Below are 26653 nucleotides of genomic sequence, written 5' to 3' on the forward strand. Positions count from 1 at the left end.
CTTGATGTTACAGATAATGATATTTATTTACTGGTCGGTCTGTGGCTATAGTCGAGGTCGGTGGTCTGTGGTCTCTAATGTTAGCTTAGCTCCTTCAACACGCACTTCACGCTCGGACGAGGCGTTCGTATTGAAAGCGCGAAGCCGCTTTTTTTTGAATCTCATGAAGTTTTTGTTAAAGTCCTCTATTTGGAATAGCGTTGTATTTCTAATTTTATTTAAATGGGGAGAGGAAGTCGAAAGGAATGTGGACCGGAAGAAGAGGTAGTGCAGGAGTCCATCGGGTCTTCAGCCTCTTCAGATGCCGCAGGTGAGTCTTCAGTGTTCGCAGAGGCTGCGGAGGGCGGAGGCAGCAATGGAAACGGGAAATCAGGATTGGATGTGTGAATAGATTTTTGGAATAGAAAATTTGTGTTTTAAAACAATCCAGATAAAATCCATTTCAGTCCGATTTTCAAGTATTTGCATTGAAAACGACTCTTCGATTGCGAGTAGGCAGTTTGTAAAAAATCAAGTGCGCCAACACGGCGCGGTTTCTCTTTTTAAACAACATAAAAGTAACATTCTGAGTCGTGTAACATGAAGATAGCATGAAAGGCTCAAAAGTAACGTAAAATGTTATAAAAGTAACATTCCGGCATCGCTGGAGAGTGTGCTTGCGTTACGGCGAGCGGTCTTCTTCACGCTCGTACTCCCCACCGATCGCCTGCGTTCATCGAGCGTGAGGACGTGGCAACTTCTCCCGGTGTTTTTGACTTTTGTTTTACAACAACATGAAACCTTGAGTTTGAGACTCAAGATTCAAATTCATTATCACAGTACATCATTTCCAAAATGCTCCTCTTCAGTTATTATTATTTATTAAAAACACTTGTTGCCTAATATTTACGACAACGACATAGTGGTTTAAATTCAAATTTATTATTTACGTCCACGTTTAGCCTAAATAATGGCTATATCATCGGTAAGTTATTTTCATTTAATTTTTTTTTTATCAAACTAAAATGGGAAAGACCTCTGTTTTTTTGAATATTAATTAAAACCAAATTTCATCAAAATCAGAATTGCTTTTTAGGTGAAGCTAGGTTAGCTAATTCTATTAGACACAATCCATTCCTAATTGTGTGTAAATATGCACATTGTACAGTATGTATTAATGTATTGTGCACTTGTCTGCTGACATACAGGACTCCAAAATAAACTAGAACCGCCGGCCTAACAATATGCTGCCTACCCACAAAGTATACAATTAAAAAAAGTGGACTGATTTTCAATGTGTGAATTTTTAGAAGTGATTTGATAACTAAGAATAAATAAAAAAATCTAAATTCATTTATTTCAAGTAGGCCTAATATAAGCACTTCTGCAACGTTAACTCAGTCTTACCCCACTACTGGTTTGGAAGGCAGATTCTACAGAGAAGAGGCTAACAAGAAACAGTTGCTTTCTTCTAACATCAAAAATTTACATTTTAACATACATTTTTCTATCTTGTGAGAGATGAAAGTGGAGCCACATGCTTCCAAGCAACCTTATTATTAAGAAATTTATCAATTGTATAGTAATCTTGCTGTAATAAATGTGTTTTAACATATTCTTTAAGCTAATGCATTGTTAGGCCCGAAGATAAACTAGGAATTATATAAGAATATGTAAAACATTATTTCTTTAGGTTACCTTTCTGGAAATTTCTTACAGTTTTTAGCATTATATTAATAAACTAATAGCATGCCAAACATTTTATAATTTCATGTTGTATGACATAACCAACTATTTCTCATTTTTTTCTATATTTTGTTGTTTTAACAAATTTCAGAGTAACAAACAATCATATGCTGGCCTCCCTTTTAGTGGAATTAGTGACCATGAAGAAAAGACATCACAATGGGTTAACAATCTTTATATTAACTTATATACTAATATGTTTTTCACAAACATGTGTTATAAATTCTAACACTAATAATGTCCATTTGTGCGATCAGCAATAGTACCAACTGCTTAGATTTTATATTCTGCACCTACTTAATTAGTTTGGGATACATACTGAATTATTAAATTACCTGGAATTTTGCACCTATGAAGGAAATCCATTAATAGTCAGTTTCACCACATTCTGTAAAGTATTAGATAGCCTAAACATAAGTTTTGTCACTTTCTTACTTTTGTCTTTGAGGCTTGACATTAGTCGATCCTCAAAGACAAAATATTTGAATAATCCAGAAGGTGGTAAAGCAGGCCTAAATTTTTTTTATGTATCTTTTTGACATTTCATCACTGTTGCAATAATTGGAATAATATAACAAAAATGTTATATTATTCCAAAACTGACTGGACTGAGTAGTTGTTTGCAGTTAACTTGTACTCCGCCAAATAATTTGGTTTAAATATAGAATTGTTCAACTAAGCATGAGTCAGAGTGTTGCTGGATGGTACTAAACTATTAGTTTTCCTATTTAATTAAGGTAGGTACTCAATAGGAACGAGTGTATTTGTCATTATTTAATTATTCGAAATTCATTCTAAGCTATTTATGCATACTTTGGATAGAACACTGCACGCTGTTCCCTGTTACTGAGACGTAATAAATTTGACTTACTAAACTTGCATAAACAACACTTGCTGCCTGTATACGAGAAGTATTAAACTTGCTTAAAGGCACTTCCGACATGTATACGAGACGTACTAAAAGTGCATAAAAGACACTTGCGACCGATCTACGAGACTTATTTAACTAGCATAAAAGACGCTTGGGTCCTGAATACGAGACGTACTGAACTTGCATAAAAGAAACTGGCGACCTGGACACATGACGTACTAAACTTGCATAAACGACACCTGCTTCCTATCTCGATACGTAGTAAACTTGCATAAGAGATACTTGCGACCTGTATACGAGACGTACTAAACTTACATAAAAACACTTGCTACATCTATATGAGACGTACTAAAAGTTGCATAAACGACACTTCCGACGTATTAAATGTATATAATAAGACACTTGCGACCTGTATACAAGACATAATAAACTTGCATAAAACACATTTGCGACCTGCATACGAGACTTACTGAACTTGCATAAAAGACACTTGCGACCTTTATACGAGACGTGCTGAACTTGCATAAACGACACTACGTAGGTTACTCAGCGACACATGTACTTACTCTGTAAATCTCTAGTTGCAACCGTTATGCGATGGTCTCTAAATGTACGTACTGTAATCTTCATTATCAGCCGGCCATTTGCATCCACTGCTAGACATAATTTTGTCTCTTTTACCAACCAGTACAAAACTCTTTCTCTCTCGGTCTATCACTTGTAGCGCAGTTTCTTTGTCCATTACAAGTTTGGTCTTGTAATGGAAAAAAAAATGCCTAAAAATGGAAAAAAAAAGCCTAAGATGGCAGCCTAACACATGCGTACTACTTATAACACAACACAAAAAATAAACAATAAAAACAAATTCGGAAGATGCTCTTCTTCATTATAAAAATTATAAAATTTTTGTTTTTCAGATATCCAGTAAATATTTAGTAGTTTTATTCTCCTTCTTCTTACTACTTGTGTATGTGACAACAGTTATTGAAAATGTTTTGCCTGATCCTATTAAAGAATGGCATATTCACAAAACTGTAAGTATTGTGTAAGTAATAAAGCGGAACCCAAATATTAGGCTGTTTTTTTTAAAACAGACATACTTAAATTATATGCAAATTTTTAAATTTACTATTTTAGGATGCAAACACCTTTAGTGAGGTTTCAGCAAGAAAATATCTGAAGGAAATTCTTGGCAATGAGCCAAGAGTATCCGGCACTCATTATCATCTTCTAAAGACTCAGGACCTTTTAGAGCTGGTTGACCGTATAGCTAGGTTTGCAAATCAGCCGGTGCATACAGATTGGCAGTATGTTGACGGTGAGTCGATGTGTGAAAGAAGTTAAAATATTTAAACAAAAGCCTCTGTGATTTGTCATTGTATTTAATTTGTTAAAGTTACTTCTGTGTGATTTGTATGAAGGTCTTCTCTGTTCTTTAATGATTTTGACTACAGAGTTTTTAATAAACTTATCAAATGAAGCATAAAATTATTTAACATAAATTCTGTTCAATTCACACTCGACGACAGAAGTGAAACTACTCATAAGTAGCCTTAAAGAGATTAAATGGAAAGAGTATTAGACTAAATGTAAGGTTTATTATATTTTACCAAGCTTAAAAAAATTATATTATACATATATTACATTTAAATGTTATTCGGCTAAATATGATTTTATTTTATTTAGAACTCGCTATTGCCCGCGACTTCATCTGCGTTTGATTTTGTTTTTTGATGTGGCATTCAATTTAGTTGTAGTTCTAAAAAAAAATAAAGTATTCAGTATCGCTAAGCCTTAAATGAGGGGTTTGCTGCTGTCCGCTGAGGAGTTCTGTCCTCTATCTCCAACCACATTCATCAGATCTACACAAAGTTTGGGAAAAAGTAAACCCTTAAATTTAATACAAAAATTATACACCTCTATAGTACAAAAATAATTACTTAAATCGGTTATAATTTGTCGGAGTTATGGTGTAAAATCTTCAAATACTTTCATCCCCTCTCCCAAAGAAACCAAGCTTAATGTCGGGATGAAAAGTATCCTATAACACTTCCAAAAGTTTGTGTACAAAGTTTCATGAGGATCGGCTAAGTAGGTTTTGTGGGAAAGCGTAACAAACAAACTTACATTGACATTTATAATATTAGTAGGGATAGGGATAGGGATAATTTATTGCACAAACTTAGAAACAATACAAAACACACACAAGAAAAAAAAAAAAAGTTAAATACAGTTGTGTGCAAATACGTTCTATTGCAAAAGCAATCTCTTTATTTAATTCTGTAATTTATTGTATCTCATTCTCCCGCCAACTTAATCCTATAAATTTATGTGTTTGTTTCTGTAATGTTACGTTAGTTTCATCGAGTTTTAAATCACAATTATTTATCAGTAAAAAAGCATTGCAGTTTTATATTGCTTATCTACAATGTTTTCTTAATGGCCAGAAAAAAAAAACTAAAGTATTTTAATTTTTGGCAGGAGATTATTGGCTAGCCTTCAGTTCACCCCACGTGAACGCCTATCAAAACCTGTCGAACATCATTGCAGTTTTAGAAGGAGAAAGTGGATTCAATCCCGATGGTACAACTGGGACATCTATACTCGTCAATTGTCATTATGATTCTGTGCCTTTCGCTATTGGTAAGCCAAAAAATTTCATTTCAATAGTTTGATTTTTACAAGCTTTTAATTAAACTTGCCATTATATCGACTAGCGATTCCCCGCGACTTTATCTATGTACGCAGTATATTCGTAGCGCATTCAATTCCACCATCTTTCGCCTATCGATTGAGATTCATTGAGAGTGACATGATGAAAGGGTTTGCTGAGAAGAATAAAAGCTTGTTTTTTTTCAATCATTATTTTGTCTAAAGTAATAATGATTATAGTCTCCCTTTGATTTTATACTGCTGATTATCTAAAGAAGTTTACATAAAATTATTTTTCTTGTTATTTTTGAAGTACAGAAGGCACTCGCTGTGCACTCGTCTGTACTTTGTAGAGCACCCAGGTTGGGAAGCCCTGCGTTAGGCACTTATGGTTACGAAATGCAAAATATAAATTGAACAGTTACAGAATAGGCATCCAATTCTGCCAGCGATTGATTACAAAAAGAAAGATTGTCTATGATTCTAGGCGCTTCAGATAATGGCGTGTTTTGTGCTGTGATGGCGGAAACATTGTCAAAATTGTCCCGTAGGAAGTACAAGTTGAAACATAATATCATATTTCTCTTCAATGGTGCGGAAGAGAGTGTTTTACTGGTAAGTTAAATGAGCCCATGCTTCCACATAAGTCGATTTTATAACAGGGGCGGTACTTTGCGGTACCGGTTTTCTTGCCCTCCCTGAGTTTCCACTCACCACCAGGGGGGCTATCTAAAGGGCTAGCATAGGCAGGTGACAAAAATTATGAAATAGGAGAAGTTTACCCCCGTTTATTATTACACATATATTATTTGGATATTATTTCCACTCCTGCGCCAGTGCTCAGAGAGGTGATAAAGCTGTGGAAGAATAGAAAAAAAAGATAAATTTTTATCCTTTCCCCAGGGAGATAATTGTCTTCTGCCCAATGGCCGAGCCCGAGCAATTATATATTACTATTAAAAAAGTTCTTTTTCAGGGAAGCCATGGATTCCTCAGTCATCCATGGTCTAAAGGTGTTATCAGTGTTATAAATCTGGATTCCGCTGGAATGAATGGAAAACCGAATGTATTTCAGGTAAACTATCAAGCTCTATAAAATAAAAACTGCTCCATTTGTAATTAAGTTAGCAGAGTTGGGCAGTATCCGTAATTAAATATACAGTTCTGAGAAATTACCTAAGGAATTTAGTTAGTTGGATGAATTATTTCACGTCCAATAATGTCATTTTAGTTACGTATTTTCAAACATTGCTTCCTCATTCCAAAGTTTATGTTGTGTGACCTGCTCCGTCCGCGTTTACTACGGTTTTTTTTACAAATTTAGTGAAATAAAAATTTTTTTTCTGGTTAAAGTAGCCTATGTTATTCTCTATTCTTTCAACTAACTCTATGCGAAAAATCAAGTTGATCGGTAGCTTAGTTAGGGCGTAAAGGAATGACAAACAAACAAACTAAGTATTTATAGTAATAGTAAAGATTCAACTGCGTGTTTCGGCGGAGCAATTAAAAAAAACTACTCGTAATAATAAACCTTATTTTGCTTCCATCAGGTGACTGATCCGCGAGTGCTAGAAATATATAAGAAAACTAATCTGCGGCCAACGGCACAGGGCATGGGGGAATTCTTGTTCAGCACAGGAATCATACCCTCAGATACTGACTTCCGGATATGGAGGGACTTTGGCAATATCACGGGTAAATAGTTTTCCATAAAATTGAAAGGTCTAAATTTTGTATTCTATAAAAAGGAGATTCGTTCTGCGATAAACAAATTTCATATTAATTTTAGTTAAAAACCTTTTTATTCAATGGTGGAAACCTTCACTGATTTCTAAAAACAGTTATTATATTCTCTATCATCAATCCATCTTTAAAACACCTTTAGGCTATTCCAATAGGCTTTTTTCTTTTTTATTCTTCTACCAGCTGTTGTCCGCGGCTTCGTACTTTTCATGAATCCTGCGGAAACCGTATATTTTCCCGGGATAAAAATCAGTCTGTGTAAATCCAGGTTAAAATCTATCTCCATTCCAATATTCAGTCCAATTGGTTCAGTAGTTTTAGCGTGAAAGAGTAACGAACATCCATCCATCCATACAAATTTTTGCATTTATAATATTCCTACTAGGAACTAGGATTGAATAATTAAACCATGGACTGCAATCTCACCTCGCGTTAAGTAGTTATGCAGTCTAAGATGGTAGCGGGCTAACCTGTGAGGCCCATGGCAGTTACATTAAAAACCCGTTAATCGGTTTATCCGCGGCATCGTACCGGAACGCCAAATCGCTTTGCGTTCGCCTGTGTGTGTACGTCGGCCACACGTCCTGACCGATAACGGCCACCAGACCAGAGAGCATTCAGAAATTATAAATTCCCATAATTTATTCCCATTATTCCCATAATTAACTTTCCGGACCTTCCACTTATAAGGACGCAGTGCTCACCATTGTGGTAAGGAGGCTAAAAAGTCTGATAGTGTAACTGATTTTAGGTATTGACATAGCGTTTATAAAATGGGGTAATGTATACCACACACGAAACGATAAGCCAGAGTTGATACAGGACGGCGTTATACAGAATACGGGAAATATGCTCCTAAACCTCGTAAGGGAAGTGGCCGATTGCCGTGAATTGGTCGTTAAGGTATCTGTCTCTTCGTATTTTTATTAAATTGTCATTTAGTTAATGTCCGCTTAACGTAACTTGACGCGTGAGTGATTGTTAGCATTGTTGCATCCTCTTCTTCAAATCTCCATCCTGTTTTTAGTTTTGTCGATTGCTGTATCTGTATAATAATATTTTAATCCAAGTGATACATTGCTGAAAGTGGTAGAATAGGTTAAAAGACAAACTATTCTTCAAGATTATACATTTTGTAAAATAGAAAAGGTTTTATCCTTTTACATTAGTTCGTGGCTAAATTGTCGCCATAATCAGAATTTTTATAGAGTGATCTGTTTATAAGATTATCATTTCTTTAGCTATTAGATAGTCAAACAAAGTTATTTGGTACTTAGATTAAGGTACCTACATCGATAAATTGAAAACGTGGGTTTTTTTACCTTTTAAAATGTTGCCAGTATTCATATTTGTATCCTATATATAACCGGAACATTTTATTAAATTCTTAAATAAAATAATAATTGAAAACAAATATTTAATCCGTTTTTTTGGGGATTCGCAATTAATATTCAAAAATTGCAACACTGAATGCTCCAGTACTGCCATACAGTTCACGTGTCGAGTTGAAATGAACGAACTAAATATTCAGTTCACCTGAGTTACTAATAAATATTGTAATTTTAAGATCTAAAATTATCAACATATTTTTCTTATATTATTGTTTCAGGAACCAGCTTCAACAGTAGTTTATTACGACTATCTGGGACTATTTTTAGTGACTTACACAAAGAGTGTGGCGTTACAGGTGGATGTGATAGTTGGCTTACTGGGCTTATTGAGTGTCGGCTATTTCTTGTGGCTTTTTGGATTTAGTGAGTAGAAATAATGTGTATGAAACTGTCCAGTTTTACGGGTGTAACGGGTTTCGCACGACGCTATAACTAAGACGCAAGTCTTACATTAAAAATAATGGAAAAGTTTAACTTAAAAGACAAATATTGATTTTTAATTTTCGCTATACAAACCGGCAGGGTGATTCCGTGTCTCGCGACAGGCTTGCGACAGGCGTAAATCTTGCAATCACTGCTGTCAAACGTCACTTTTTCATACCATAAATAAACAAAAGTGACGTTTGACAGCAGTGATTGCAAGATTTACGCCTGTAGCACGCCTGTCGCGAGATACGTAATCACCCTGCCGGTTTAACTAAACCGGGTATGCCGGCGAGTCGGCCGGTCTAGGTAGTGCATTTGCTTTTGCTACATGTCATTGTCAGATAAGTTACATAGGTGCTTTGTAATAAATTTATGAAGGTGTTTTATCAGCCTTGCCAGCAAAGCATGTCCTCGTCACTAATCGGGAATGCTTCGTTTTTATAACTTTGGTGGATTAAAGAAAAACAACTATAAAAGCTGAAGCTGTGATAGCGCATTGGGTAGGAGTTCGACTTCACTTTCGGGGGGCCGAGTTCGAATCCCAGCACGCACCTCTAACTTTTCTAAGTTATGTGCGTTTAAAGCAATTAGAATATCGTTTGCTTCAACGGTGAAAAAAAACATCGTGGGGCAACCTGCATGCCTGAGTTCTACATAATGTTCTCAAAGCTATGTGGAGTCCACCAATCCGCACTGGGCCAGCGTGGTGGACTACCGCCTTAACCCCTTCTCATTGTAGGAGACCCGTGCTCTGTAGTGAGCCGGTAATGGGTTGATGTGATGATGATGATGATGAACAAAAAAAGGATTTCATCTGATCCAGTGATCTCTAATGAGAAAATAATCTCTATGTATATAAAATGTAGTAGGAGCATGACCTAGGGCGCAAATTTTCTGCTTAGCTTAGTTGAGCAAACTCTCTCAGTTAAACGCGTTAGTCTTGTTTGTATTACAGAGTATTAATGACGCCAAGCAGCGCCGCTGTGTTACGGTATGATCGGGGCGGTTGCTCGTGTAGTTTTAGGCACATGAGGCTTAACACCTATGCCTAAGGTTAACGGACATAGGACGTCGTTGTAGGACACGTTCTTTGCATTCCCTGCCAAGTGTTGCTCTGTTCATAGTGGCCCGTAAATTTGACGGCCGATTGGCGCAGTGGGCAGCAACCCTGCTTTCTGACTCCAAGGCTCGATTCCCACAATTGAACAATATCTGTGTGATGAACATGAATGTATTTCAGTGTCTGGGCGTTTATCTATATATTATAAGTATTTATGTATATGATTCATAAAAATTATTCATCAGTTATCTTAGTACCCATAACACATGCTACGCTTACTTTGGGACTAGATAGCGATGTGTGTACTGTCGTAGTATATTTATTTATTTAATAATTACTGTAATAAGAACCTAACCTTACAAATTGATTGGGAAATTGGACTCAATATTCAAAATTCCACTTTAGAAGGCGTTATGGGCGTATCACGTGTTTTTACGCGCCTTGTACCTCAGGCCATGCTATAATTGTTTGTAGGATGGTCGTCAGTTCGCGAGCTGTTGTGGTCGGGGGCAGGTCGTGTATTGTGCGCCTTGGCAGGTTTAGTGTCTGTCGCGGTGTTTACTACCTTTATGATTGTCGCTACCAAGCAAATGAGGTTAGTCTATTTAGGTTATTCGGCTAGAGACCAACTTTTTTACAACAGCAGCCAAAATGTGCTAGATAATAAAAAAAACGTGGAAGTAGTTCGGGATGGGTAAAAACTTATTCCAAATGAATTGTATTATAATATACTTGAAAACGGAAGTACTTAAGTATTTTCCGTGATTCAAGCTGCGGTTGTGTAACAGTTAAAAATTGAGTCCTGTTTCACAATTTACCGATTTAAGAAAATGACGAGTTTTACATTGAAAGAAAAATATTTAGTAAACTGGTTGCTCTTAAAAAAAATTATCTGAAAGGATTCAAAGTTTTCATAACAAAGAGAATATAATCATGTTTTTCAATGTCTGGGTGTTATCTGTGTATTACAAGTATATTATTTATAAAAATATGCTTAACTTTGGGGTTAGATGGCGATGTATGTATATATTTTTTTTTGCATTTTAAAGTCAACTTCATTTCAGATATTTGTCGGAACATTGGATCGTAGTGCCATTTTATTGGGTGCCGTATTTGGTCGCATCCGTGGTTACTGCACACGCATTTGACACTTGGCGAAGTGGGAAGGTAAAAGTACATTTTTTTAAGGACTATTCGACTTCATTCCGTCTCTAATTTTGATAGAACCGTCAAGTTCTGCACGCTTACGTATTTTCTCAATTATAAGATCTGCAAGTTCCGTTTATAAGTGGTGGAGGTACCACCAAATATCAGCTTTAGACAAATATCAATAATGTCATAAATGCAAAAATTTGGATGGATGTTTGATACGCAATCAAGCCAGAATGTCTGTCCGTATCTGATCGATCAGTATGGTTTAAAGTAGCAAAAACTACATTTTTTTCCGAAGATGTAAATGTACATTGTACAATTTAGGAATCATAATTTCCAATAACTAGTTGCAAATTTCAAATTCAAATTCAAAATTTCTTTATTCATGTAGGCCTGTCACAGGCACTTATGAAGCGTTCATACATATATGTTTACATAATAATTGCGGGGCAATAACTAGTTTTGCATCATCATCATCATCATAACGTCAAATAACTAGTTTTGCATCATCCACCTTGTTATGTTAATGAATCAATCATGTTATGTTAATGAAACTCGTGTTGGATGACAACTACTTTATTATCAAAATACCCACAACACCTCCCCCATTAATATTTAGTTATTAAAGAGTAATTTCACATGTACATCATCTTCCCTCAAACAAAAAAAAACAAAAAAAAAACAATAAGTATGAAAAAATATAAAATTCCGTAAATTAAAGATATTTCTGGACGTCTGAGTACAACTTCCTAGCTTTTCTCCTTGGCATAATAGGAGAAGGATCTTTTTCACCCTTAACATCAGAACCATAAACAATGGGACTACTATAAGCATTAATAGTACCGCTTGTGCTAGGACCCGGCTGAGAAGGGGGCTCGGAGCAATCAACATTATGTTCGGGTTCACATTTTTTTAAATGACGGCGATTTCGGCGATAAGTTTTACCGATCCTATTTTGAACAAGATATGAACGCGGAGTAGACGCCTTCCTTATAACTTCGCCCCTGGTTTTCTTATCCTGATTATAAATGATTACTTGATCCCCCGTTTCCAATTCGGGTAACGCTCTAGCATGACTATCATAATACATTTTGTTCTTCATCTGTTTATTAACCATATAATTATATTCATTTCTACTAACAACTTTTGGCTTTAATAAACAGGGATGAACAGGTAATCTACAATTTAGTCTTCGACCCATCAAAAGTTGTGCAGGAGAACTCAAGTTGGTATCACGTGGTGTATTTCTATAGCTAAGTAGGTTAAGATAGAAATCACTGTTACTATTTACTGATTTCACTAGTAACTTTTTTACTGTTTGAACTGCACGTTCACTTTTCCCATTTGATTGAGGATAATTAGGCGATGAAGTCACGTGATTAAATCCCCATTCATTCGAAAACTTTTTGAAATCACGGCTAGAAAATTGAGTCGCGTTATCACTTATTACGATTTCTGGGATTCCGTGCCTGGCAAAGTTTTCTCGCATAGTAGTTATTACAGATCTTGAACAAATATTTTTCAAATCACTGACTTCAACAAAACCTGAATAATAATCGACTAGAATTAAATAATACTGCTTCCTATACTCAAAAATATCAGCACCAATTTTATTCCATGGTAGTCGAGGAATCTGCACTGGAATTAAAGGTTCTTTACTTTGCGTATTTGAGTTCTCCTGACAGACTTCGCATCGCTTAACATATAACTCAATGTCGTTTGAAATACCAGGCCAAAATAAAACTTCGCGCGCACGCCTCTTGCAACGATCTATTCCAAGATGGCCGTCATGAACAATGTTTAACATTTGGCTTCTTAGGGAATAAGGAATTAATATTAATTTATTTTTAAAAATAATTCCGTCTACAACAATCAGTTCATCTCTTAAAGACCAATAAGCCTTTAAATTATCGGGCATATCAACTTTACGTTTTGGCCATCCAGATACAATATACTCACAAAGCTGAATAAGATCGTTATCTTTTGAAGTTTCCGTTCGCACTAAACTTAACTTACTTGCAGACATTTGAACATGATCGAACAAGAGATTTACTTCATACATTAGTTTCTCATCCAATTCACTTTCAAAAGATTCTGCAAGCGGCGCACGCGACAAAGTGTCCGCTATGTACATATATTTACCGGGTACATATTTAATAATTAAGTCATAACCCTGCAGCCGAAGTAACATTCGCTGCAAACGCACTGGGTTAGAGACTAAAGCTTTCTTAAAAATACTCTCTAACGGTTTATGATCCGTTTCTACAATTACAGATTTTTTTCCAAATATATATTGATGGTATTTTTCACAAGCGTACACTATGGCGAGAAGCTCTTTCTCGATCTGGGCGTACCTAGTCTGTGTATCCGTCAGCGTTCGCGACGCGTACTCGACCGGACGACCGTCTTGCATCAGCACTGCACCGAGCGCGACGCTGCTGGCGTCCACCGATAACACCACGGGCCGCGTGACGTCATACAGAGCTAGTACCGGAGCACTGCTAACTAATTCCTTTAACTTCGAAATCGCCCTATCGTGAATATTATCCCAATACCATGTAGATTCTTTTTTTAACAGTTGAGTAAGTTGTACGGTATAATTCGAATAGTTGGGAATAAATTTTGACAAGTAATTAGTAGCACCCAAAAATCTCTCTAAGGATTTTTTATCGTTTGGAATAGGCATATTTTTAATAGCCTTTACCTTATCTGCATCCGGTTTCATTCCGTTTTTGTTAAAAACATGTCCTAAATAGACCACTTCAGTGACACAAATTTTACATTTATCTTTGTTAAATTTTAAATTAATTTCTTGTGCCCTATTTAATAAAGCAGTAAGCCGCTGATCATGCTCATTTTTATTCCTTCCCCAACAAATAATATCATCAATGAACAAATCTACTCCAACCAAATCTTCTAATAATTGTTTAAGTGTTGAGTGAAAAACCTCAGATGCACAATTTAAACCAAAAGGCAATCTTAGAAACTGATATCGCCCAAATGGCGTGCTGAATGTACATAAATCCGCACTTTTGCTATCTAGTTTAATTGCCCAAAAACCAGAGTTGGCGTCCAAAACAGAAAAATATTGCGCACCAGTAAGCTTGGTGGCTATCTCATTAATCGTCGGCAACTGAAAGTGCGCTCGTTGAATCGCACAATTCAGCGGCCGAGGGTCAAGACACAGCCTTATACCACCATTTTTCTTAGCTGCAATTACCAATGAATTAACCCACTGAGTGGGATGAGTAACTTTTCTAATCACGCCGCAATCAACCATTCTCTTTAGTTCCACCTGCAATTTATCTCGTAGGCTTAAAGGTATTTTACGCGGAGCGCTAACTACAGGACTCACAGACTTATCTATAACTATACTATATGTACCGGGAAGGCAGCCTATGCCACGGAATAAGTTATCATAATATGAAAGATTTATATCGTGTACACGCTTTACCAAACCTAACTCCGTGCAAGCTTGCCTTCCAAGAACACTTTGACAGCTAATGCTCGCTACAGCAAACTTCAATTTATATAATTTGTGTTTATACCACCAATTCAAATCACATATTCCTTTTATAGGAATAATATTACCACTGTATGACTGAAGTTTGACATTAGTCTTTCTATTTATTACACTGATATTATATCCTAACAATAGAAATCTTTCGAAAGAAATAACATTTATGTCTGCTCCCGTATCCAGCTTAAATCTTTCGACGCCATACTCACCAGTCAATGTTTCAAACCAATCCTCCGCATATCTACGTTGCGAGGTGTTCGCTATCATTGATATAAAAAACGACTCGCCACTATCACTATCGGAATTTACCCCGTCATTCTCCGCATAAACATCGATGTCGTAAACTTTTTTAGCACGATCACTACACATCCTGGCAAAATGATTTTGCCCACCGCATAAATAGCACTTTACGCCCGCCGCAAAACACTGAAATCGCGATTCGCAAAACTGCCCACAATGCTTACACGCCGCTGCTGCTCGGGTTTCCACCCGACCGGCGGCATGACCTCCGCGCCGATGCGCGGGCGCGCCGCGCGCCGCACGACTTCCACTGCTGTACGCGTTCCATCGCCGGCTGCCAGAGGCGCGATCTCTGCCGCGCGCTTCCACCGCATCGATGGACGCTCCGCTCGAGCTACCTGCACGAGTTTCTAGCTGGCGCGTGCCATCCATTGAAACTTCGTCGGCTTGGCATATTTTTATCGCCTTTTCCAAAGTTAGCTCGTCCGTACGCAGTAAGCGATCTCGAACGACCGTATTTCTTATGCCACACACGATTCTATCTCTGATCAACTCCTCTTCCAGCAATGAAAACACACAAGTTTTAGTTAAAAGCTTCAATGCCGTGACGTATTGATTTATCGATTCCCCTTCAACTTGGTTTCTTGTGAAAAAGTTGTATCTGGCTAATGTAATATTCGGCTTCACACCAAAGTAGCTGTCAAACTTTTTCAATAGAACTGCAACGTCATCGCGATCGGTTTCCTTTTCGAAAGTAAACGTTTGATAAACATCAAATCCGTCCGATCCTATTAAATTGATCAATAAGCTAGCTTGTACTGCTGGGTCTTCCTTATGCACACCTGCAGCTTTTATGAATAACTGAAATTGTGTCTTCCATTTCTTCCACGCGTCAGCCCGGCTGACTGGGCTGCCATCCACACTGAGTTCCGGCGGGGGTCTTGCATGCTCCATTGCGAATAAATATGCAATCCACCGTTTACTACTTTTATTATAGTAAATCAAAGCAAACACGGCACTATATCAACATTAACTTAATTAATTTCCCACCGCTGCCACCAAGTTATGTTAATGAAACTCGTGTTGGATGACAACTACTTTATTATCAAAATACCCACAACAATAACATTAACCCATTACCGGCCTACTACAGAGCACGGGTCTCCTCCCACAATGAGAAGGGGTTAAGTCCGTAGTCCACCACGCTGGCCTAGTGCCGATTGGTGGACTCCACACACATTTGAGAACATTATGTAGAACTCTCAGGCATGCAGGTTTCCCCACGATGTTTTCCTTCACCGCTGAAGCAAGTGATATTTTAGCTACTTAAAATGCACATAACTTAGAAAAATTAAAGGTGCTTGCTGGGATTCGATCTTGGCCCCCCGAAAGGGAAGTTGAGCTCCTGCCCAACTGAACTGAATGAAAAACAAAATTTTTTTTCTTCTACAGACTAGTCTCAACCGTTCCATTCGCACATCACAAGCTATGGCCGCGACCCGATTGCTAATCGCGTTAGCATTGCTGGTGCTATGTTCTGCGCCAAGTTTAGCCAATGTAAGGTATTTAATTACGGCACCACTTCTCGTGTTGTCGATCGCGAGTATAATAACTATGACTGGAGTACGATACGGAAGGTTAAATGGTAAGTAGAATTTTTCGATTCTGGTATATTTAAACACCAACTTCGTTGTCCAACATTAAAAACGTATTAACTGAACAATTCATGATGAATAGAATTATATTGTTCACGTTTAGTAGAGCTTTTTGTGACAGCTCGTTCGAGTAAGTATTAACGCCATGCTCGTTTCTGCCGCCAAGTAGAATTCCGTTCTAAAGGGCTTGGTTGCAGGTGTAATCATAGGAACTTGAGGTTTTACCTGAGGTATATGTTTTAAACCTCCAGTTCCTCAAGTTGATGGTTACTGGACGAATTCCTTGAATGCCCTACACTGTGTTGCTATTTTTATGGACGATTGTTTTCCACTTTGGTCATCTGCATGGATCGAAAAATATTATTTAAAAAAAGTCTTATATAGTTTCTAAAAACTCTTAAAACTCAATGCTACATCCGAATGCTAAATCCGAATCAATAGTGAATTTTCTGATACCTAGACCTACTTTAGATATAAAATATCAAACATCAAGATTCATTTAATCTAATTTAAAAAAGAAGCATAAATAACCTACTTTTTTGTTCTCTCTATTTGTGTTATCAACAATATTATTATTTCCAGCGTTACAGGATGCTGTTAACAATGTTAATGTTTTCAAGGGCCCCCAAATTATTTTTCTTTATACTAATAATTAGTCAGTCTGTCGACTGCTGAATACCTGAACGCTACTCCTAGGATAACTTCGAAGTTGCGCATAATATCTCACCAGCTCGAATAGTAGCTGCGCCCGCGGTGCTACCTGCTGTGAAGAAGTAGTTCAGTAACTTTGTTAGGACGTGAAGGAAGGACTATTAGTAGATAATACGAATGTGTTCCTTAAGTACATGATGTTTTTCCAGGACCGTTTTATAAACTAACTCTATGCCAAAAATCAAGTAGATTGAGTTCTTATTTAGGGCGTGATGGACAAACAAAGGTCGAAAAAAAGCAGTTTGGCATATATAGTATTAGAACGGATAAGAAAGATACAAAGTTCTGTAGACCAACACCGTAATGTAGATCGTTATGTACCGATAAGGCCACCAAATTGTAGCCTCTTGCTCTAATCCTATTTTTCTTGTGTTTGGTGTACAATAAAAGCGTATTTATTAATCAATTCATAGTAACCAAAGTATTATTTCCAGCGTTGCAACATCTCTTTCTGGAAATCCTGTTAAACATTCCCGCCACAATGTTAACGTTTTCACTGGCCACCCGATTTAATTCTCTTCTCATACCAATAATGGGTCGTTCAGCTGCCGATTACCCGGACAATGTTATCGCAGCTGCTAACACCCTAGTCGCGGTTCTAGCCGCCAGCACTGTGGTGAGTTCAACATTTTTTTCATCATGACTTTATTATCGTCAAACTATTTCCGACCCAGTACAGGACACGATTCTCCTCTCAGAAAGAGAAGGGCTTAGGCCGGAATCAACTGGTGCACTGCTGGACATAGGTCTTTTGTAGGGCGTTCCAAACTACACCATTCTGGGCCGCTTGTATCCAGCAGCTCCCGCGACTCGCTTGATGTCGTCTGTCCACCTGGTTGGGGGTCGACCAACGCTGCGTTTCGGGGTTGCCACTCCAACACCTTGGAACCCCAATGTCCATCGGTTCTCCGAGCTATGTGACCTGCACATTGCCAGTTCAGCCTCGCGACTCGTTGAGCTATGACGGTAACTTTAGTTCTTCTACGGATCTCCTCATTTCTGATTTGATCACGTAGAGATACTCCTAACATAGCTCTTTCCATCGCTCTCTGAGTGGATCTGAGCCTTCTTATGATGCCCAAAGCGTTAAATAAAGTCATGTTTAATTGCCTAAATTAAAACGCACATAACACAAAAGTTAGATGTGATAAACGTAACCGTGCTAAGACGCATAAAAAACCCATAAGTTGTATACTTAGACAGAAATGAAAGCTTAGCTCTGGGCCATATAATGAAAAGCGAAAATACGACCTAGAACAACTCATCATACAGGGCAAGATGTCTAGGTGCATAGTGTGAGATTTTCTAAGTGTTTCAACAAATTCGATCGCGAGCAAGTTAACAAAGATTTGTATTGGATCCACAGAGCGCCATCTAGTGACAATACTGCTTCCTGTCTGCTTCAATGAATAATAATAAATATACTTTGACAAAAAACACATCGCCATCTAGCCCCAAAATAAGCGTATTTTGTGGTACTACGATAACTGATGAATATTTTTATGCGTACTAATATACGTTAATACTTTATTTCCTGACACTGAAAAGCATTCATGTTCATCACACAAACATGTTGTGGGATTCGAATCTGCCTTGAAATCAAAAAGCGTCAACTTACCCCCACTGCGTCAATTTACCGTCATAGCAGATATTGATTTAATCCATATTTTTTTCCCTTTTCAGTCGGGTATCGAACTACTGTTCTCGCGCAAGCGCCTATGGACGGTATTAGGTGCTATTTCGATAGCATCTTTTGTTATAATGCTTATACCATTTAGTCCATACCGCGGTGAGAATACCATTCAGAGGCATTATTGGTTTGTGAGTATCTATTATCTTATTAAACCACTTAACTTTTGTAGTTTGGCTTCTTCTTGTCTTCTCTCTCTCTTCTGTAGTTTGATATTTATTTAAATTTTAAATTTAAATATTGTTTTAATTTTTTGTATTATTTGCAATTTTTAAGTTAGTATTGATTTAAGATCGTAGTCTGTACATATTTGCTTATCTTCACAGTATGTTTCTGTATTTCTATTTTTATTTTTGTCATTTTTGTCATATGGGTATTTGGCCTGAATGAAATATTATTATTATTAACGCCTACGCCTCTGATAGATGGACACCGGGCAGCACTTTGTGGGACGTGTTTTTTTTTATTTCTATAGTATTAACACCAGATGTTTCTCGCATGCCCTGCGCCATGTTGCTCTGCGATGATTTTTCGGTTACTATCAGGAGGGTCTGTTTGGTCCGTCAATTATAACTTAAAAAACAAAGTTTTAATATATTATATGCTATAAAAAGAAAGTTTTACATATTATAAGACACACTTCCTGGCTTATATGCAACAGCTGTACATCTGTAGTTTTTTTTATTCCACTAAAAGTTAGCCCTTGACAGCAAGCAAGGCTAAGTTGGTAGCAGGCCAACCTGTAAGGGTTATGGCAGTTATATTATAACCCATACCTCTCATCGGTTCCTATGCGGCATCTTACCGGAACGCTAAATCACATAGCGTCTCTTTTGGTAGGAACTAGCCACGGGCAAAGTCTCCTATTAAACGAGACCAGACAAAATTCTGAAATTATCAATTCCCAAATTGCCCTGCAGGGGATCGAACCCAGAGCTCTCCCCTCGTAAGATCTCAGCCTTTACCACTGCGCCAGGGGAAAATGAAAAATGAAAAATAGGTTGTAAGTTCATAGCCATTTTATTGTCAATGTTGCCAAATTTTTTGTACAAAAGAATCAGCATCATCGGCTCGCTTTAAAAACCATACTAAAATTTTTAAACAATTCGTATCTTTTCAGCATACACAAATAACATCCTACGATGTGAACTCGCAACCGATAGAAAGCATTTCTGGCGTTTTGATAGCAAAGTTGGACGTTTACAATGTGCAGTCAGCTTTGACAGCGATCAAGGACAGCGATTTGTACTTAAAAAATCAAAGCGATCTTAGCAGAAACGATAGCCAAGTTATGCAAAAAGATGGTCAGCACAATCCAAAACTACTTATCAAGGATAGTGACTTGAAGATGATAAATGAGGAGTGCAATCAGTTTCTATATTGCAACATGCCTATGTACAGACCTCGGTTTGAAAAAATGATGTAAATATACCACTAACATACTAATGAAATTGTAAATGTAAAGCTCTAGCGTTATCACAAGTTGTACTCGCTCGCAATCGAGGAGTCGTTTACGAATATTAAACTCTGTATCGTCAAATCCTGTACTACTGATTTTTGTTTTACAAAAATGTTTTCAGAAGTCCGAGCCAAAGAATTCTAAGCAAATTTAAGCTTTAACCAAAAGATAAGATGCATTTTACTGCGATATTCAAGTATTTCCATACTCGAAAACAACACCTCGATTGCAAACGTGCGAATCTTGTGCTACGGCTACAGATAAATAGTGAAAAAGGTTTATTTATACCTGAAACTTTTGGCTGTGTCTATAATGCAATTTCCCAATTTTAACTTTATTCACTCAAAAGTTCACATAATTTAATAACATTCCAGTTTATATACCCCTTATCATATGCCTATCTATAAATATATAAAACTGAATTTAATATGTAAAATGTGTGTCTCGCTAGAACTCAAAAAGGCTAGACCTCAAAAATGGTTATAAAAAAAACTATCAACTTGATTCTTGATTTTACGCCCTAACAATCAACTATCAAGTTGACTGTTAGGGCATAAAGTAACGACAAACAAACAAACCAACTTTTGCATTTATAATATTAGTAAGGATGAGTTATAAACATTTTGACGTGGAAAATCTATTTTAATTTTAAAGGTTTAAAAGCCATCTAGCCATTTCCGAGTTCTTGCTTCAATACGGATAGCAACCTGTGACGTACCCAGGGTCATTGAATAGGGTATGCATAAATAAGGAAGAAGGCTTAAAATGGAAAAGTTCTTTGCCTTTGTGAGCTATACATGTTTAGTGCATGTATGAAGTACACGCCACTGAGAGCACCATAGACAACTTATTTATCCCAGGAAACAAACGGTTCTTACGGGATTTTTGTAAGAAACCGTAATAAAAGCGGACGTAGAACGCGGGCAAAAAGGCAGAATAATTTCAATATTTTATTTCGTTTAAAATTTATTTTTCGGCATTAAAATTAATCACCCCCAGCCTTCATATCACACTGCTTGGCACAAAACAGAATAAAGATTTTTGGATCTTAAAATATTTCTGCCCAGCAGTGGGATTATAGACGGGGAATGACGATGATGCTGATGATTTAAATGTATATTATAGTAAAGAAAGCCTTTTCGTGAAGATGGGACCGCCGGCTCAGTTCACACATTCGCTGCAGTTAGCCAATCGCTCCTGCGTGGAAGAAGTATGCTCCCTTAGCTTTGTTATGAATGGTAAGTTTTTTTAAATTCCATAACAAGTTTGCCCTTGACTGCAAACTCACCTGGTGGCTGACCACCACCATCGCACCATCATTACCGAAATGATGCAGTCTAAATGGTAGCTGGTATAGCAGCTTTTCGTGTAGATGGGACCGCCGACACAGTTCAAACATTCGCCGCACTTAGTAAATCGCTCATGCGTGGAAGACGTTACATGTTTCTGTTGACTTCGTTAAGAATGGCAAGTTTATTTTTGATTCCACTACAAAGGACATTACAGTCAAGGGCTATAACTAAAATGATGAGGCAGTCTGAGATGTAACCGGTAAGCGTTTAGACAGTTATCGGTGTACATCGTACTGGCGCTTGGTCGGTAGGTGGTATCCACGGCCGAAACCTTTCACCAGAAACAGCGTGCAAATTTTAAGCGGCCATAGCAGTGTGGCGTTTTAAATCCATGATCGGTTTATACGCGGCATCGTACCTATGTCCTACCTAAGCGACATCGTAAGCGGAATCCTAAATTGTTTGTCTTCACGTCTATGTCGGTAGGATGGTTACTAGCCTCCCCAAAGCTTTCCGCCAGACCAGACTAGAGAAAATTCATTAAGTATAAATTCACAAATTTTCCCCCAAAAAATGGAATGCGGGAGAGCAAGTGATATTCAAATGCTTACATTAAGAAGGGACATAACTCTGAAAATTTAGAGGCGCGTGTCGGGGATCAAACTTGGTCCCCCGATAGGAAAGCCGAATGTTTACCCGCTAGTCTATTTAACAAGATGTATATCAATGTTTTAATACGATTTTAATATTTTTTTTCAGGCCCCGCCCACAATGGAATAACAATATGGCCTCGACAGAACGTCAATATCACAAGCTGGTCATTCAGTTCTCCTTTAAAAGAAACTCTTACATTGCAAGAAAGACCGGTGTATACTATTATACATTCTACAGCGACATACACTGAGTTCTTTAAGCCTTTAGAGTTTAGTTTGAACTTAAATGTAAGTATAATTTAAGTAAGCTATTGAGATAGTTAATGCATTTTCATTTTTGCAAGTGTTAAGTCGCTATGGGTCCTATACTCTCTTAAAATACAGCTCTATGCATTCAATATTTGTGTTCCTCTAGATCCTTAGAATTTGTTATCTTTTGGCAAAGATATCACACTAATGTTATAAACACGTAAGTTTGTATGTAAACGAATTTGATCCCGGATTAACACAGCTTTTTTCCCATGAAAAACCCATCCTTTCCCGGTCAATTTGGCAAAAAATAACCGGGGTTCGCAGCAAGTTCAAAAGAATACAGAAAAACAGTTCTAAAACGGTCACTTATATGGGGAGGAGAAATTAGGGTGTTTTGTCAGTAAAATTACTTAGCTAAATGGAACACTGTTATTAATAGGTAATTGTGATTTCTTAATTATAATCATTAAATCTTTATTGTTTTGTTGCAGGTACCACTATCGCTTCAGTCTGGTGAAGTTTTAGACATTTCCCATCACGCACATAAAATCTACAATCCAGATCACTTTACAGAAGAGTACATCCAGTTGCTTGAAGTAATGCCCGAATATTTCAATATTGCCACATTCTTGACCTTCAGAAGTAATTATGTTTTTTAAGACTGTCTGTAAATTCGATGTGGCTGAAAAGCATTTGCACACGTGCAAAATTATTTTGTATTGTATATAATCTGACTAGCAGTTTCCGCATGAAATTATTTTTTTTTTATTTTCACAAACTGACTTACCGATTAGTCAGACATAAGTGCGTTTCATAAAAAAACTACAGCTTTGCACTGGGGGCAGGCAGGCAACTGTCTGGGAATCTTGCAGAAAATGTATGAACTCTCTTTAAAAAATGAATAGCGGCAAAGATACAGACAGACAGACATAAATTAAAAAAAAATGTTTTGACTTCAGTAAAAAGTATAAAGGGTCCTTAAAAAAATTTTTTTATGTACCAGTTACAATTTGTCGCCGTGAACGTCGTTATGTACCAGTTACAGCGGGTAGTATTTCCACACCAAACTTTTAGTAATACAGTCTACTGGAAGGCGTTGTTCGGCGACAAGTGTTTTTTGTACTTAAAGTTCTAAAGGACATTTCTAATGTCTTATTTTGAACTGAGAAAGGAATAATGGGATAGAACGCGTTTACAAAGATTTATAGTTTGAATAATTATAATGCTCCATCCGCGATATCGCGTTCTGCCCAAGGTATGGTTTCGTATGTGTAAAGTAAGGAGTGAAACTGCGAGTCTGCTTTGATATGGGTTTATATTATTTATTTTCTGGTTTGGTTTAAAATTGCGATTATTTTTTAAATATGTTACCAATTATGTTGCACAAAACATCTTCTAAACTATTTTATGATGCCTGCGTAGAATGCGATTGGTGTTTTTGTGTGATTTTAGGTCACACCAAAGCATTAGATTGCGTTTAACATAAAACCTTATTACTTTAAACTTATTCACTGTCATAAAAAAGGTGCACTTCATTTAATTGCCTCATATAACACTATGAGTATGCATAAAAGACAGTCTACACATGTATGTATAGGAGATCTAAAGCACCATGACAGAAACACTTGACATTGTACGCATTGTACTATTTGCAGATGACCGATCTTAAATAGGTCTAAAAGAGCTAGAATTTTTAAAATGTTCCCTAACTTTTTTTAGTTAACACGTTGACTGCTGCCTAACATTAACACGTTGGCTGCTGAAAACACAACGTTTGTGTTGCATGCATAAAAGACAGTCTACACATGTATGTATAGGAGATCTAAAGCACCATGACAGAAACACTTGACATTGTACGCATTGTACTATTTGCAGATGACCGATCTTAAATAGGTCTAAAAGAGCTAGAATTTTTAAAATGTTCCCTAACTTTTTTTAGTTAACACGTTGACTGCTGCCTAACATTAACACGTTGGCTGCTGAAAACACAACGTTTGTGTTTGATAACTACGTAACGCGTGTGCGGCTCGAACACGCTAGGCGTGTTAAAATAAATGTACCTACAAGGATGCGGCCGAACACGCTGGGCGTGTTTTTTCGGCGTTCTGCGAGTGCGGCAAACACAAACGCTGTGTTGTTTAAATATACTGTTAGAGCGGCCTTTACGCAACAAGTGTGTTATACGTTACCGCAAGTACGTTTTATTAAATATTAGTTAAACGTTAACGCAATTACGTTTTATTATATATTAGACAGTATACCTACTTAAAATTCGTTGTTTTGTGAGTTATCTAATCATTATACATGAGTGTTTTTCTTAATAATTCCCATGCCATCGAGAGAATTGACCATCACACGTATAACTAACAAGTTCATATAAAAAACATGTTTTCGACCAAATATTTGCAACAATAGTATAATACCATCGATCACTAAATAATACCCACCTAGATAATTGCATTGTTTTAAAATATTTTATAGGGACGCGAAATAGATATTGATATCGATATAGGATCGTCGTCCTATATTTTAGCATACTCTACAATGTTTTTCTGCAATAAAGGTATCCGCAACATAAGTCTATTTGTATATTTTTTAATATTTGTACGCCTGAGTTCGCCTGCACTATTTTCATTGGTATCGGTATCGTCAATAATTTATTTTATAAATATCGGTTTGCATTCCATTATACCGACAGAATTACAAAACGATGCATCCGCATCCTTATTTTTTCTTATCTTCTTAAGATTTGTAAGTACAACAGAATTGGCATCTAGAACATTCTGCTTTTCTGAACTAATTTGTTTGTGATAAGAATATTAATGTGATAGAAGAACTCCACTTGTGAATTTTGTAATTTATAATTTTATCCCGAAATATCTGTAATTCGAATATTTTCTGTTATTATTTATATGAATATTTTCTATTTTTTCTTAAATGCATTTAAGCAGTTATATTAAAGAATAAATTAAAGAAGAATATATTATGGTGTAAGGATCAATTGAGAAATAAAACTATTGAATTGTTCATGATTTTTTTATTTAATAAAACAAACGATCAGTCTTTTTATACTTTTTGCGTTTAGAATATCATATTGCATATAATATTGTAAACAAACGAATTCAAGAAAAAGTGTCAAGTATTTTATGATACAAAACTATGAACTATGTGTAATTACAAAAATCAAATTATGCTTCTCGATAAAGTTTATTCCATATCTATAACGAAATATGTTGATTTTTATCGAGAATTAAAACAATCTTACACATAAAATAAAAAACACAAGATTTTCACATATCACTATTTTATTTAATACCAAACATCCTAAGCGAGGTAACAAAGTAATTATTTGGATTAAAATAATCTACACCATAGCTTTTTACCTAAACATTTTAATAATAAAATTTATATGTACTTTATACGTGTTATCTCAGCGCAGTGTAACTAAATGAATTTTTAGACAAATTTAGCACCTATACGAGGACTGTATATTGTCAATAAAATGGGATTAAGAATAGGTACGTAAAATTTATAATGTAATGTAAACCAGGTGCCTAGTATCAGATTTTCTAACTACGATTATGATTGCAGTCTCTCGATTTCATATAAATTGTAGTTAACTTTCACGCGATCGATTGAGTAAACGTATGAAATCTTACGCTAGGCTCCCTGATCAAATAAACGGTATGCTTATCATATCCTGGAACCTTCAACCCACACTGTTGGTTGCACTGCCTCATAGTAGTTTCTGAATACAGTTGATAGTAATGCGAAAGTGACATAAACCAAAAGTAAGGCTTAAAAAACGTACAAATTGTTTGATAAGTCTAATTAGACCATACATTTCTATTGACTACCATCAGGTTTGTGGTTGTTATATTTTATAAATGTGAAAGTTCTTTCGCTCAGAAACAGAGTGACAGATAGCTTTTTTTGGCATATACTTGAGAGATAGACACGATATAAGCCGTATATATCCCAGGGAAAGAAAAATTACGAGGGCAATGGCTAGTAGAGAATACTTCGATTTTCATTCTTCGTTCCGATAGGCCTACCGTCCAGTATGTTTATAAGCGTGCCGGATTCTATTCTACCTTTCTTCTAGTTTTTATCTTGCATACTTTTATGAATTAACTTGACATTTGGTATAAAGCACTTTTG

The 26653-nt window shown here is 36.5% G+C and overlaps 1 protein-coding gene across 5 annotated transcripts; it reads left to right on the forward strand.

Moving 5' to 3' along the window:
- The first annotated feature begins 138 nt into the window (after positions 1–138).
- Positions 139–24492, forward strand: LOC120631131 (endoplasmic reticulum metallopeptidase 1-like). 5 transcript variants are annotated; one of them, XM_039900696.1, is made up of 19 exons: positions 139–310; positions 1817–1888; positions 3514–3630; positions 3734–3914; positions 5078–5239; positions 5736–5863; positions 6225–6323; positions 6799–6943; positions 7743–7894; positions 8601–8745; positions 10343–10463; positions 10933–11035; positions 16233–16425; positions 17581–17762; positions 18830–18967; positions 19957–20258; positions 21421–21533; positions 22347–22528; positions 22984–24492. In XM_039900696.1, exons 1-19 carry the CDS (start codon positions 302–304, stop codon positions 23149–23151), a joined length of 2712 nt encoding a protein of 903 aa, XP_039756630.1. In that variant the 5' UTR covers positions 139–301; the 3' UTR covers positions 23152–24492. The 5 variants fall into 5 exon arrangements, with proteins under 5 accessions (XP_039756630.1, XP_039756756.1, XP_039756552.1 ...); XM_039900618.1 differs by lacking the exon at positions 139–310 and adding an exon at positions 694–964; XM_039900822.1 differs by lacking the exon at positions 1817–1888 and having other exon boundaries at positions 140–310.
- Positions 24493–26653: the final 2161 nt, after the last annotated feature.

Source organism: Pararge aegeria, chromosome 1 (genome assembly GCF_905163445.1).
Source record: "Pararge aegeria chromosome 1, ilParAegt1.1, whole genome shotgun sequence".
NCBI classification, from domain to species: domain Eukaryota; kingdom Metazoa; phylum Arthropoda; class Insecta; order Lepidoptera; family Nymphalidae; genus Pararge; species Pararge aegeria.